This window comes from Martes martes (assembly GCF_963455335.1).
Source record: "Martes martes genome assembly, chromosome: 17".
Lineage (NCBI taxonomy): Eukaryota > Metazoa > Chordata > Mammalia > Carnivora > Mustelidae > Martes > Martes martes.
The window spans coordinates 35,557,627-35,571,233 of record NC_137905.1 but is presented as its reverse complement, the minus strand read 5'-3'; the positions used below and the strand labels follow the sequence as shown (position 1 = coordinate 35,571,233).

The window sequence follows — 13,607 nt, the reverse complement described above, 5'->3', positions numbered from 1 at the left end:
CTGCTGCAAAGACCCTAGCATGCTCCTCTCCAGCCACCCCAAGCTCCCCCCAGGCTGGTGCCCTTATAGAGAGGCATGTCCCGGAGTTGTGGTCATCACAGTGTCCATGCTCAGGGTCCTCACGGCCCTGCTGGGGCTCTGGGGTTGGGGGTGCTGGGAGCCCAGCCCGCGCCTCTCTTCCCCCAGGTGATGGCACTCTGCACCTACCCAAACCTGTTGGACAGCCCCAGCTTCCCAGAAGATGCTAAGAAGCGGGCCCGTCGGATCCTACAGGCTTGTGGCGGGAACAGCCTGGGTGAGCACCCTCCCCCTGCCCCCCATAGTCAGGTCCCGGAGGGCATGAGATGAACATGTGTTCTGAGCGTGGGCTTGGGCCCTGGCCCCGAATGGAGAGTTATCCATGTGAGTGTGTGAATGTGTACGGGATGGTAACACGCAGAGTAAATGAAAAACAGTCTTCCTCTTCATGTCTGCTCTGTTAACCTGCTGTTAGCTGAGCATTGAGGTAAATGCCATCTTTTGGGGGATCAGGGCACTTGAGCTGCAGGAGCCTCTGTTGGCCTGGAGTTTGGTTTCACACCTGGGAACCAGCTTGAGTAATTGACCCTTCTGTCAGCAGAGCGTTGGTGTGTTTGTTTTAAAGTTTTATTTTTTTTAGAGAGCATGAGCAGGGGGAAGGGGAGAGAATCTTCAAGCTGACTCCCCGGAACCCCGAGGTCATGATCTTGGCCAAAATCAAGAATCAGGGTAACCTGAGTCACCCAGACGCCCCTCAGAGCGGAGGGTTTAACCCGTTGATGGGCCTCAGTGACTGGCTGGGTGAAGTGCAGTGTGTGGCTTTGTCCAGTCTTCTTGTCTGTCACCGCCATGGCAGGAGGTGGTCAGTTATTGGGGAAGGGGAGTGCTGTGACATGCCTATGAATCCTGTTTGATGGCTTCCTTCCTTCTGACAGTGCTGTCCACCCTCCCATTCCTTGTGTTCCCACCTCCCTGGCCTTTGGTCCCCTTTGCTGGAAGCTCATGCCCAGCCATCTGCCTCCTTCAGGAGGGAGCACTCCATGGAGGGAGGCCCTGGAATTTGGCTCCTGCAGATGTGAAAATGATACTGTCCCTCCCTTTGCTGTTAAGATGGATTTCCAGTCTCTGGGCCTCTGGCTCTTTGTTCTCATCTCCTGTTCTTTGTTCTGTTTGCTTTTGCCCCATTCCTTTGCCCCACACCTGCAGAGGGGATCCAACTTTCCTCACCCCAGGAGAAATAGTTGTTCTGAAAGTTTTTTTAGGACACGTGCCTGAATGTTCTGGAACGTGGGAGAAGGATCCTTGTAGCTTGCTCAGCAGAGGGTCAGCTACCTACCTTCTCTGCCATTCCCCTGTCCCTCCCCTCCCTTTTTCTGCTCTTTCCCTTTAATGAGAGCCCTGTGCTTACCTTCCTTGCTGTGGTTACCCCACCACGCTCTGTCCGAGTCTGGTCACTGTCCTTCTGGGTGTCCCTCTCAGGAAGGGACCAACTCCCCTTGCTTTCCTGCCTGCCAGACTGGGGAGGGTGTGGGCTAGTGCCTTGTATGGCAAGGCCGAAACCACAAGCTGTCAGAGAACAACCCGGCAGCCCAAAGGCTCAGCCTGCAGGCTCCTCTCCTCCTGTGCCCTCTGCCCAGTCCACAGGACAAAGGCGCCAAGACCCTGTGGCCATGGGCCCAAGATTCCTGGAAGCTGCGAGGAGAGGCAGGGGAGGGAGTGTTTGTCATCTGCATGCCTGATGGGAATCCATCTGAGGTGGCGGGGAGGGGGGTTCTCTGTTCCCTACAGGAAGCTTCGAGTTTTTGCAACTTTGTCAGCCAGGGCTATGGAAAGGAGTTGGGGAGGCCACGTTCATGTGAGTCCCTACTTGGGGTGTTACAGCAAGAGGAAAGTTGGCCTGCATGTGGGGTTTTGGGGACTTGCACTGAGTTCTGAGGACCCTATGAGGATAGGTGAGGTGGGTATTCCCTGAGCCTTTCTCCTCCTCCTTGAGCCAGGAAGTACTCTACTCAGCTCCTGGGCTTTTGAAGGAGGTTGATGTATGTGCTAAAGCCCCTTGTCAGGTGTGGAGAGGCCCTGTCCTTGGGGGTCACTACCAGTCCCTGCCCATTGGAGAAGGTAGGGCAGTGTCTTCCTGGGGGAGGTGTTCTGTTAACTAAGCCTACCAGCCCACAGAAGTAAGGGAAATGGAAAATGTCAGTGTGCCCAGGACATCCCAGGTCGGGATTATTAAATACGTACACAAGGTCTTAGAACTCATCTGGATGTGTTTTAATCGTGCCCTTTAAAATGACTTTTTTTTGGGCGGCTGGGTGGCTCAGTGGGTTAAGCCTCTTCCTTTGGCTCAGGTCATGATCTCAGGGTCCTGGGATCGAGCCCCACATGAGGCTCTCTGCTCAGCAGGGGGCCTGCTTTCCCCTCTCTGTCTGCCTCTCTGCCTACTTGTGATTTCTCTCTCTGTCAAATAAATAAATAAAATCATTAAAAAAATAAAATGACTTTTTTAAAATTTAAGGTTGATTTATTTATATGAGAAAGAGCATGCACGAGTAGGGGGGAAGGGCACAGGAAGAGGGAGAGATAACTTCATGCAGACTGGGTGTTTGTTGTGCGAGAGCTGGGCTTGGACCTCAGTCTCACAACCCTGAAATTATGACCTGAGCCAAAATCAGGAGTCAGATGCTCAACCAGCTGACCCACCCAGCCGCCCCTAAAATTCTTAGTAGAGTTCCTCATTTTCTGTTTGAGGAGTAATTCAGTTCTCAGGTTGTATCTTGGATCTTAATAGGATTAAGGTGGAATCTAGACATCTAGCGAGGTGCAGGTCCTTATCTAGCCCTCCTGGAGCACCGCTCTAGGTACTGAGGGACACTGGTGAACCAGGTGGAGGGAATTTCTATGCTCACAAAAGTTCATGATCGGATTTGGGAGAAACAAACATTCAAAAGAATTCACACAAAAAGTAATCTCTAGTGTTCCTGAGTTCTTGGAGAAAAAGCAGAAGAGCTATGCTATGGGGCTATAACAGAGGGAGGGTTTAAGCAGCAAATACGGTTCAAATTCATGGGGGTGGTGAGTAACAGAGAACCTGCAAATGCATGCCAGACAGAAGAAATGATGTGTGCCTACGCCCTGAGGTTTGAGAACTGAGTGTGATCAAGTGAAGAGGTCTGGATGGGGCAGTGTGTGATGGGGCTGGGAAGTTTGGCAGTGGTGATGATGGTGGTTTGTAGGCCATGGGAGTCAGGTTGCCATCTGTCTGAGGGCAGTGGGTCCTAAGCAGGAGTGTAGTGGGGTGGGCCAGGCAGGGGGATAGGTGTTCTAGCAGACATGCACAGAAGAAGTAGGTAATGGCCCCTGCCCTCAAGGAACGTACAGTCAGCATGGGGAGGCAGGCTTCATGTGTCTACAGTAAATAACTGGAGAAAATGCAGGTCAGGAGAGAGGCTTAGTATGTGGTATCTTTATGACAGGCCCCCGAGAGAGAGAGACTAGATTTGAGCTTTGACGGACCAGTGTGGTTTGGAGCATAACAGAAAGGCCGAAGGAAAGGATGAAGGTCCGTGGCCTGTAGGGGCAGGGAGCTTGCCAAGGGTGAAGGCCTGGGAACTCGAGGAGGATGAGCTAGAGGCAGGAAAAAGGCTTGGCTGGTGCGGGAATGGACAGGCCCCATGGACTAGAAGCGAGGGCATTGAGAGAAGGCAGAGGGAAAGGTTTCTGAATATGGGAGCTCAGAAATAATCAAGTCAGTCACTCCGTAGAGGAGGGATTCTCTAATACCAGCATTTGTACCTCTCCACTGTTTTAATTTGCAGAATATTTCAGATGCATTAGAATACTCCAAATAATGTAACAAAAGACCTTGAACCCACCACCCAGACTTGATTCATGTTCATGTTTGCCTGTGGGACTTAGAGAATTGGCCTAGGCTCCCCTCCCTCCCCTCTCCATCTTAGCAGCTGGTCAGAAGGGAGGGCTGAGCCCAGTGATGCACAGAAGTTGAGGCAAACAAGGGCTTCCAGGGTACAGGGCCTGGGCTGATACTCACTGAAGCCCTAAGCCTCCTGGTGGTGAGTTTGCAGTAGTCTTAGAAGGAATAGGCTGGTTCTCTTTAAATGTGGCATAAAATTCAAACAGTGTCAAAGGATATAGAGTGAAAAGTCGGTGTCCCACCTCTGACCCCTGGCCTCCCCTTCACTTCCCCAGAGAGCTTACCCTCACCACTTTTGGACTCCTACCAGATGTGCCTGCACAAGTATATATATACTCAAATTCTTCCTAAAAATAGTGGCCTGACGTTAAAAAAAAAAAAAGGCACTCTTTATAGAGATATTAACAAACCTATAATAAAATGAACCAATATTAGTGTACAGCTCGGATAGTTTTTGCACATGTACACACCTGTGTAATGCTCTCCAGATCATGACACAGAACATGTGCAGTGCTGCAGAATGCTCTCGCTGTTCTTCCGGGCTCCATGGGACTGTGTGCAGGCAGCAGTGATAAAGACACAGCAAGTCTAGCAGTAGGGATTTACATGTTACAGAATGTGTGTAAACCCCAGGAGGGTGGATAAAACAGGTATGGGCACATTTGACTGATTGGAAGCGAGGACCTGGAGTAATGCTTGACGTCTAATAGCTTCTCTGTGAATACTGAGTGTGTGAATGGGTAGGTGGGTAGACAGGTGGATGGGCAGGTAGACGAATGCGTGCATAGCAGATGAGTGGATGGGTGGATGGATAGGTGGTTAAGCAGCGTGCCATGATTTCGCAGCCTAGAATAGTGGGAGCTGGGTCCTAAACCCCCCCCACACACCCGGGTCCCCACCCCAGGTAATTACATGGATGTCACCAACTCCATAGAGCCAGTCATCCTGCCTCTAGTGACTGTCTTGCTTGCTGTCTTACAGGGTCTTACAGTGCTAGCCAGGGCGTCAATTGTATCCGTGAAGACGTGGCTGCCTACATCACCAGGAGAGATGGCGGTGTGCCTGCAGACCCGGACAACATTTACCTGACCACAGGAGCCAGTGATGGCATTTCTGTACGTGTGAGGGTGGCTCGCTCGCCAGTGTTTACCCCCTTGAAGAACAGCCTTCCTAGTTAGGGACAAGGATGTGAGCCTGTGCCAGTAGGGAAAAGCAGGCCTGGGAGGAGGGATTGGCCCTCTGCAGGTCCAGCTGGAGAGGAGCCATGGGCACTTGAGGGTGCCTGTCTTTCTGGTGGCATCAGCCTTTCTCTCTCTTAGTTCCTACTGGTGTTCCTCCTCTGCCAGGTGCTGTACCAGGTGCTCGGGAGACCGTGGGAACTGAACACACTTGGCCTCTGCTTACACCCTAGTGCCCGATCAGACCAGCATTGATACCACATAAATAAATGTCGTATCACAAGCTTTCAGTTTCTCTTCTGGGTGAAGAGGACAGAGTGCCCCAGGAGGAGCAGCAGGGGGTGGGGGTGGTTGTGGGGAGCAGAAAGTTTTCTTCTCAAAGGATGACTGAGCAGAGATCTGGGGGATACGTAGGCATGAACGGGGAGGCAGGGGACAGAGTGTGTTCTGAACAGAAGGTCAACATGTGCAGAGGCTGTGAGCTGGAAGGAGGCTGTGCATTTGCAGGAGAGTCCGAGTGAATGAGCACATGGAGCAAGGGCCAGAGTTTCCAGACGTGGGCTAGAGAGGCAGCCGGGGCCTGAGTCCTACAGGGCCTTAGTGGCCATGCTGAGGATTTAGGTCATTGTCCTAAGAACAATGTCCATTGAAGCATTTGAAGGTGGGGGGGGCGACAGATGGATAGGGGATAATTAGATTTATGTTAAGTTTTAACTTCGGCTGGGAAGGGGATGATGGATGTGAGGGAGTGTTTAGGAGATGAGGGAGGAGGTGGCTTGGGCTGGAGGTCAGCTGTGGGCAGGGTGAAGAGGGGCTGTTGTCAAAGTGTGCTTAGCAGAAGGGCTCTGAAGTCCTGGTCTGAGGGAGCTGTGGTCTTGTGTTCCTATGGAGCATGCTCCTCCTAAGCCTCATCAGTGCTGGTGCCTTCAATTCTCTATTTTCTCTCCTCAGGGAGTGTGTGCGGACCCTTCCTTTGATGGGGTCCTCTTGGTCTTTTGACCTCCAAGGCTCTTGTTCTCCTGTTTGTTGAGTGCTTTAATCCTTTCAGATGCATTCAGCTCTTACTGGAGCCCAGGAAACGGGCCAGCAACATTAAATGCTCTGCTGTCTTTAAGTCAGCCTCTTGTGACAGTTGGGGTTCCAGTGTTGGGGCTCAGGTCTCCAACCGTCACATTGTCCACTGTGTTGTGCTGTCAAGGCCTCTCAGTTCCCAGAGAAGCCCACATACAGGCAGAGGCCCTAGAGCAGCCGAAGGAGGTGTCCTCAGGATTTTGTGAAAAGAATCAAGTTGTTGAGCTTCTGAGTCCATTGGCATTCTTGCAGCGAGGAACTGGCCGGTGTGTAAGGTGGGAACTCTTCCAGAACAGGGTTTGCAGTCAGTTATTGCCACCTCCACCCGTATCCCCATGGGGTTCCGGTGGCCTGGTTTCTCAGGAGTCCTGCAAACCTTGAGCCACACAGCCCGGGAAACAACCAGGTTGAAGCACCACCTGGTGGTAGTAGATGGGTATTTTATCCTGATTCGACAATCCCTTCCTTGTTCAGGGTCTGCCCAGCTGTGGGCACCGATAATTACTAACAAGACAGATTCCTGTCCCTCCTCCCCGCCAGGACATACGGAATAAACTTAAGGGCAAAGACAGGGCCAGTTTGTGGACTACTGTTTCAAAAGGCCTCTTCAAAAAATATAGGCATTGAGTTAACTACCGCGTTCAGAACTTGAAAGCATTTCATTTTGCTTACTCCTCACGGCAGACCTCGTTTTAAAGATGGGGGGCAGCGAGACTCAGGGAAGTCAAGCAGCTCACATGGGGCTGCACTGGAGGCAGGCAGCGGGGTGGCTGGTAAAAGCCTGGGGTTGGGGCCTCTGGGGGAGTCTTCCTGGCAGCCCCCAAAGGGTGGAGATGGGCAGTGTTCCTGGAAGCCGCAACTTCTCTGTTGCAGACAATCCTGAAGATCCTGGTGTCCGGGGGTGGCAAGTCGCGGACCGGTGTCATGATCCCCATCCCACAGTACCCCCTTTACTCGGCCGTCATCTCTGAGCTCGATGCCATCCAGGTGAACTATTACCTGGATGAGGAGAACTGCTGGGCCCTAAATGTGAACGAGCTCCGGCGGGCCGTGCAGGAGGCCAAAGACCACTGTGACCCCAAGGTGCTGTGTATCATCAACCCCGGGAACCCCACAGGTCTGTGCTCTACTTCTTCGCCAGTTTCTTGGGTAGTGGGGGCAGGGCGGCTGGTGTCCTACATGTCTGGTCACTAAAGAGTTAATGTGATGTTCTCTCTGCTCCCAGTTTTCTTGCATTTGCCAAGACTCTCCTTGAGGTTATTTATGCACAGCCTGTCCCCATTAATCACAGGCCTCACTTTACCTTTACTCCTAGTTGTTTTGCTGAACCAGTCGTCAGAATGCTGGTGTGTGCGTTTTTGTTTTTCTTTGACACAGCGTTACTTGTGTACTTTGAGACCCGAGGAGGAAATGCCTTGTTAAAAACAACAGCAAACAAACTGAAAAACCCTGCTTCCAGAAGTCGAAAAGCACTCCTATTTTTACATATTTAAAAAAAAACAAAAATGAAAAAAAAAGAAAAAAACCCAAACGCCCAGCCCTCCCTGTTTTGATCTTTCTGGGCTGCTGGCTTCATTTGCCCCCACTGCTATTTGGATGCCCAGAACAAGGGCTCCTCTCTCCTCCTTTGTTGAGATAAATTGGGTCAGGGCCAAATCGCGTTGGAGTTGATTGTGGAGTCTGCTTCTTTGGAACATCAAATGATGCTTCAATCAGCTGAAAGCAGCACTTGAATTCCTGAATGCAGAAAATGGGTGCGGCTGGCTGGGACACTCATTTATGTACATCAGCTCCCTGGGGGTAGGGGCGCAGTCTAACGAGAATGCGCGAGTAAGGAAAATGACTACAGCTGGGCTCTCTATTGAGGTTGCACATTAGAATCATAAAGGGAGCTTTTTAAAAATGCCAAAGGCAGGGCTGCCTGCCAGAGTCTCTGGGGATCCCCCCCCCCCTCATCAGTCAGCATTCCCTGTGCCTTGCATGAGAACCACTACCCTGGAACAGTTAAAAAACAAACTGCTGGACCCCGCTCCAAGGTACTCTGATGTTATCAAGCAGGGCTGTGGCTTGAGAATTTGTTTTTCTAACGAGCTCCCAGGTGATGCTGATGCTACTGGTCCAAACTTGGGTTAGCAGGTCCTATATTTTGGGAAATACTCTGTATGCCTAGTTTCTATTAGAGGGTCGGTAACCTCATAGCCAGGCATTTACCATATCAGCTGGCTGTCTGGGAAGAAATATTTACATTAAAGACTTTATTATTTTAGGTAAAGGGATCATGTAAATGTATATTAATATGAGTAATTTTTAAAGAGTAACTTTATGAGTGGGCAGAGGCTGGTTTTGCTCTCTGGGGTCTGAATGTGTGAAATACCAGTCAGCTCTTGGAAGATGGGGGATGGAAAATAGAAATCTACCTGAGATAGCCTGGTATCTTGTCTGGACCAAACGCTGTGACCACTTGGGCTGAAAGGTGTCAAGATGGAGTGGGATAATAAGCCAGGACTCGGAGTTTTAAGACAGAAATGTAGCTCAAGGCTGAAGGGTTTGGGTCCTAGAACTGTAAAGACCAGGGGTAAAGCAGCCCACCTGAACCAGCATCCTTGCCCTAGGAACCTCGATCCCTTTCCCAGGTCTGGGTTGGAGTCCTTCCCAGGAAGTCTCTGTCCTTGGAGTGACCTTTAGCAGCTCTAGCCCTGGTCCGCCTGCTGAGCGACCTCCCCGTAGAGCCTTGCCCAAAGTTTTAAAACAAAAATTCCATTCTCTTTGGCCCAAGTAGGGTCACCTGCCCATCCCTGAACCACTCAAATCACCAAGATTCTGCCCGTGTTATGTGTCCCATGCCCCTGCTGGAGTGCAGAGAGAGGCAATTCCCTGTAGAACAGCTGAGCTCTGTTACTCAAAGAAGAGAAGGACCCTGGGCAGGCTCAAACAACAGATTTTCTCATTAGGTTTGGGAAATTGGCTTTGGTTTGGCTCAGCCTCTAGTGAGAGGCACCTGGAAGACCCCTCTCCAGCCTTTTGTGTCCAAGCCATCCCTTCTGTAAGGTGGCCTCATGTCTCCCCCTGCTGGGCACAGCTGTGTCCTGGTCCCTTAGACACCACCTCATGTGTCTATCCATCCACTGACTCTGAGGCATGTTCTGAGTGACTCCCAGGCACTGGAGAGAAACAAGCTCTGTCCTTGTCCTCAGGTTTGCACTGCACACCTCAGTGGAATTACTTGCATATAGTGGGTCCACTCCCTCTACTGAGCAGCAGGCTTTCTGAGGCCCTGGTCCGTCCTTAGTTCCTCTCTGCACGCTCCTTGGCACTATGCACCTGTGGTTTTGATATTCTTGCTGCTCAGATCTTTGCTTGCTTTCTAACAGGATAGTTTGTGGGATCAGGGGCAAACCCTGCCCCCCCAGGTAGCCACCACCTGTCAGTCTGTGGGAACAGTGGCTGGTTCCTTGTACAATCCAGGGCTGCCGCTTTCCAGAATCCCAGAATGCTGAGCTTCATAGGAAGCCCGGTTTGGCATTTGCTTGGCAAGAGGAGAGTTGAACCTTTGGTAAAGGAGTTGATTCATTGTTTAGATAGTTCAGAGCTGAGATCTGGTTGAATCATACCGTACGTCCATAAGATACAACTTTTTTCCAGGCATGTTCTTAATATTCTCATACAGGGAAGAATGTAGGTATTTTTATTTTTATTTTTTAAAGATTTTATTTATTTATTTGAAAGAGATCACAAGTAGGCATAGAAGCAGGCGGGGGAGGGGTGGAAGCGGGTTCCCTGCTGAGCAGGGAGCCCGATGCAGGGCTGGATCCTAGCACCCTGAGATCATGACCCTAGCCGAAGGCAGAGGTGTAACCCACTGAGCCACCTAGGCACCCCAGTGTTTTTATTTTTAACAAAAATGTAACATAGTCTACGTATTGCTCTGCATCAGGGTACATACATGTATATAAATAATGTGCGTATTAGATACACACATACATATGCACATAGTTACAAGTAATATCCATAGACTCACATACATGCATAGTAAGGAAGCAGCCTTCTTTGGTAAGCAGTCAGCAAGCTTGACTGTAGTGTTGTTTCCTGCAGTGTGGGAGCACCTCTCACACTCCCAGTGCCACACCAATAGTAGGTGTCAGGACACAGGAGAAAGTTTCAAACCATTTCCACCTTGCAGCATTTGTTCCTTCCCCACCTCAACCGTGGCATTTCCTGTGAACTGGAAGAGGACCGTTTTGCTTTTTGTACTCATTTCTGTAAAAAAAGGGGGGGTTAGTTTCCACTGTTCATGTTGAGTCAAGTCCTCCAGGGAAGACCTCAAAAGGGAGAACCCGTCTTCAATCAGCGATGCATAGCTCCCACGTGGCCCCTGACAGGAGACTCCAGAGCTGGTGCTCAGGCTTGTTCATTCAGCACACACTCTGCAAATACTTCCTGAGCACCTGCTGAGTATTGGCTTTAAGGAAGCCGATGAGCCACACAGACCTTGTCCTGACTCACGGAGCTTGTGTGTGCCTCTTTGAGACGTTGTGGGAACTCTCCATCAGCCAGTGTGATCTCTCCATTGGCTGCTGTTGGTGTGTGATAAGGTGTGGGGGCCACAGAGCTGATTCGCTGAACCCATCAGGTTTGTTTTCCTGCTCTGGGGTCTAGCCCCGACAGACATTCCCCCCCATATACACACACATACCCCTCCCGAGTTGAGTGTGAAACACATCTCCCTCCATGTGCCTGGCTTAAGTGAGTCAGACAGGTGGGGCCAACATTCGGGTGTCCCTAGAGGTTGACTACACCCTGACAGGAGCAGTAACTAGAGAGGGTGATCCCAAAGGGTCATGTGGGAACACAGAACACCTGAGTGATTCTTGGTGGGGTTCATTCCAAGGGACAATTTAAACAGCATTACAAGCTGCATTCTGGTTTTGTTGGGGATTTTTTTTAGGTCAGGTACAAAGCAGAAAGTGCATAGAAGATGTGATTCACTTTGCCTGGGAAGAGAAGCTCTTTCTCCTGGCTGACGAGGTAAGAGTTGCTCAGCACTCTCGTCTGTGGGGAGTGAGGCTGAGCTTTCTCTTCTAAGGGGAGGGAGCCAGACTTGACTCTTGTGTAGCCAGAGAGAACTTTCTAGGTGTTGGAGGAGTGACTCTCACCAAGGGTGAGGATGTTCCAGCCTATGAGACTGTGACCTAAATCATCCCTATATTGGTTTGGGTCTTTGGTTATAAACTTCAGAAAGTTAACCCAAACCACTTTAAACTTAAAAAGGATGGTAGAGATAACAGGTGTGGGTTAAGTCCAGGGGCTCAAACCCTATCTCAGAGTCTCTCGCCTTCCACGTTGGCTTCACACATAGCCCTGCTTTCTTCCCAGCCTAGAAAGAGCATTTCCTCAAAAATCTCAGAATCGAGCCTCATTGGTGCAGCTTGGGTCACACACGCATCGCTGAACCAGTCACTTTGGCCAGTGGTTGCAATATGCAAACTGACTAGGCCCCAGGCAACGGGTGAGGTCTCTGCCCCTGAGAGCAGGGGAGTGGTCTTCCCTGAGGGCAAGTCGAGGGACTCTCTCTCTGGAGGGGAGAGTGGATGCTGGGTGGGCATACTGCTGCATTCCTGTGCCTCTGTGTGCTTCTGTGTTTACCATCCCATTTATAGCAGCCTGTGGGGACGAGGGGAATCTTAATTTCATGATTGCTGCTCCTTGAAACCCCAGTTATGGAGCCGAGGCTGCCCATTCTTTTCCTGCTTCGTGAGGAAGAAACTCAGGCTTGTCAAATTCAATTTTCGTTTCTTCACTTATGCATGATTTCTGGTCAGTGGTAGTTTCTACCACATTGGTTTCATTTCTTTCCTCACTAGCACCCCCCCAACACTCTCCAGCCCCCACGTGCATACACACACTCATACTCACACACTCACAGCTTATCCACCAAATGGTTGCCACGATTAGCAGATGGGTCTAAAGTTTTGTTTTGTTTTTAATTCCGGTGTAGTTAACATAGGGGGTTATGTTAGTATCGGGTGTTAAAAATCTTCATTTCTGAAGGAGAGAAGGGGCAGCAGAGTGACCTTGGTGCGCAGACCTCCTCCCCTACCGGTGTGGGGCCGGGGGTGGCGGGGTGGGGTGGGGAGAAGGAGGGCTGTGCCTGGCTTGTTGAAGGTGGAGCTGGGCTGACTCTCCATGGGCCCACAGTGTCCCCGAGAGCCTCAGTTCCCTGAGCTCCAACATGAGTGTGGGAAGCTCATCTCCAGGGGCGGAGCAGGGTGCTTGCCTGCTGAAGGTAGACTATATGGACAGGAAGGAATTATGTGTGGGCGCCACTCATGCGTACAGTCTTGAAGGCTGGCAGTGAGACTGACAGAAAAAACAGAATGGTTCCAAATGAGGATGGGGGCATAATGGGCAAGAGAGCAACACATTCAGCTCTTCAAGTGGGGACAGGGTCAGAGGACAGCTACATGAACTGCTTTCATTATTTGTCTTATGGAAAGAGGTAAACATTGAGGGAGAAAACTTGCTTGGGCCGATGGGAGTCCCTGACTCCATCATAGGTCAGATGAGGGAGAAAGGTCTGGAGGTTGGGTGGAGTTGAGTGTGGGTGAATGGGAGAAATCAAATAGACATACAACCCAAAGCCTTTCCTCCTGACATGTTCTGGAAGGTTCCTTTGGTATGGCTTGTTTTGGAAATAGCATCAGAGGTTGGGCTTCATAGCATACTAGGCTGAGCCTGAGCACCCGTGCCCTTCCTGGGTGGCAGCCTGCATGGGCTCAGGCCTCTTGGGGAAATTGGGTGACTGTCCTTGTCCTGTCCTCTCCCCCAGGTGTACCAGGACAACGTGTACTCTCCAGACTGCAGATTCCACTCCTTTAAGAAGGTGCTTTACGAGATGGGGCCCGAGTACTCCAGCAACGTGGAGCTTGCATCCTTCCACTCTACCTCCAAGGGCTACATGGGCGAGTACGTCGGCTTCCACCTCCCTCCCGCTGCCTCTGGGCCTGCCCTGTACCAGTGCTGCTCTGCCCTGCCCCACAGTCAGTGTATGCCCTTACTACAGCCTCTGCTGATCCAAGAAGCAGGAAGGAGTCAGGCCACAGCTCCCCCCAGGAGAGCCCTGTGGTGTGAGGACAGCCCTTGTGCAGAGAGGTTTTTAAAAAATAAGGTCCTGCTTGAAAGAAACTTGAGCACAGTAAGTGATGCAGATGAAAGCAGGGCCTACAAGAGCTTCCAATGCTAGTGTTTTCTGCCAGCCCTGTGGCTGCGGCTCCAACATTGAAATCTGAGTGGCCTGGGAAGGCAGGTTAAGTGCATGAACACCATGAGGCCAGGGGAACAAGCTGTCTGTGCACCCCACCCTAGCACTGGGGGCAGAGTCTGCTTCACTCCTGTCGTGATTCATCCAGCTA

General features: G+C 50.9%; 1 protein-coding gene across 2 annotated transcripts in view; it reads left to right on the top strand.

Annotated features, from left to right (window-relative positions):
* The window catches only part of GPT2 (glutamic--pyruvic transaminase 2), a 34,024-nt gene that overhangs the window by 10,940 nt on the left and 9,477 nt on the right, over nucleotides 1–13,607 (top strand). For both annotated transcript variants that reach the window (XM_080828361.1, XM_080828360.1), the window contains exons 4-8: nucleotides 187–295; nucleotides 4,931–5,064; nucleotides 7,072–7,315; nucleotides 11,144–11,223; nucleotides 13,025–13,161. In XM_080828361.1, the coding sequence (XP_080684487.1) occupies nucleotides 187–295; nucleotides 4,931–5,064; nucleotides 7,072–7,315; nucleotides 11,144–11,223; nucleotides 13,025–13,161 (704 nt within the window). The remainder of the gene's footprint in view (nucleotides 1–186; nucleotides 296–4,930; nucleotides 5,065–7,071; nucleotides 7,316–11,143; nucleotides 11,224–13,024; nucleotides 13,162–13,607) is intronic.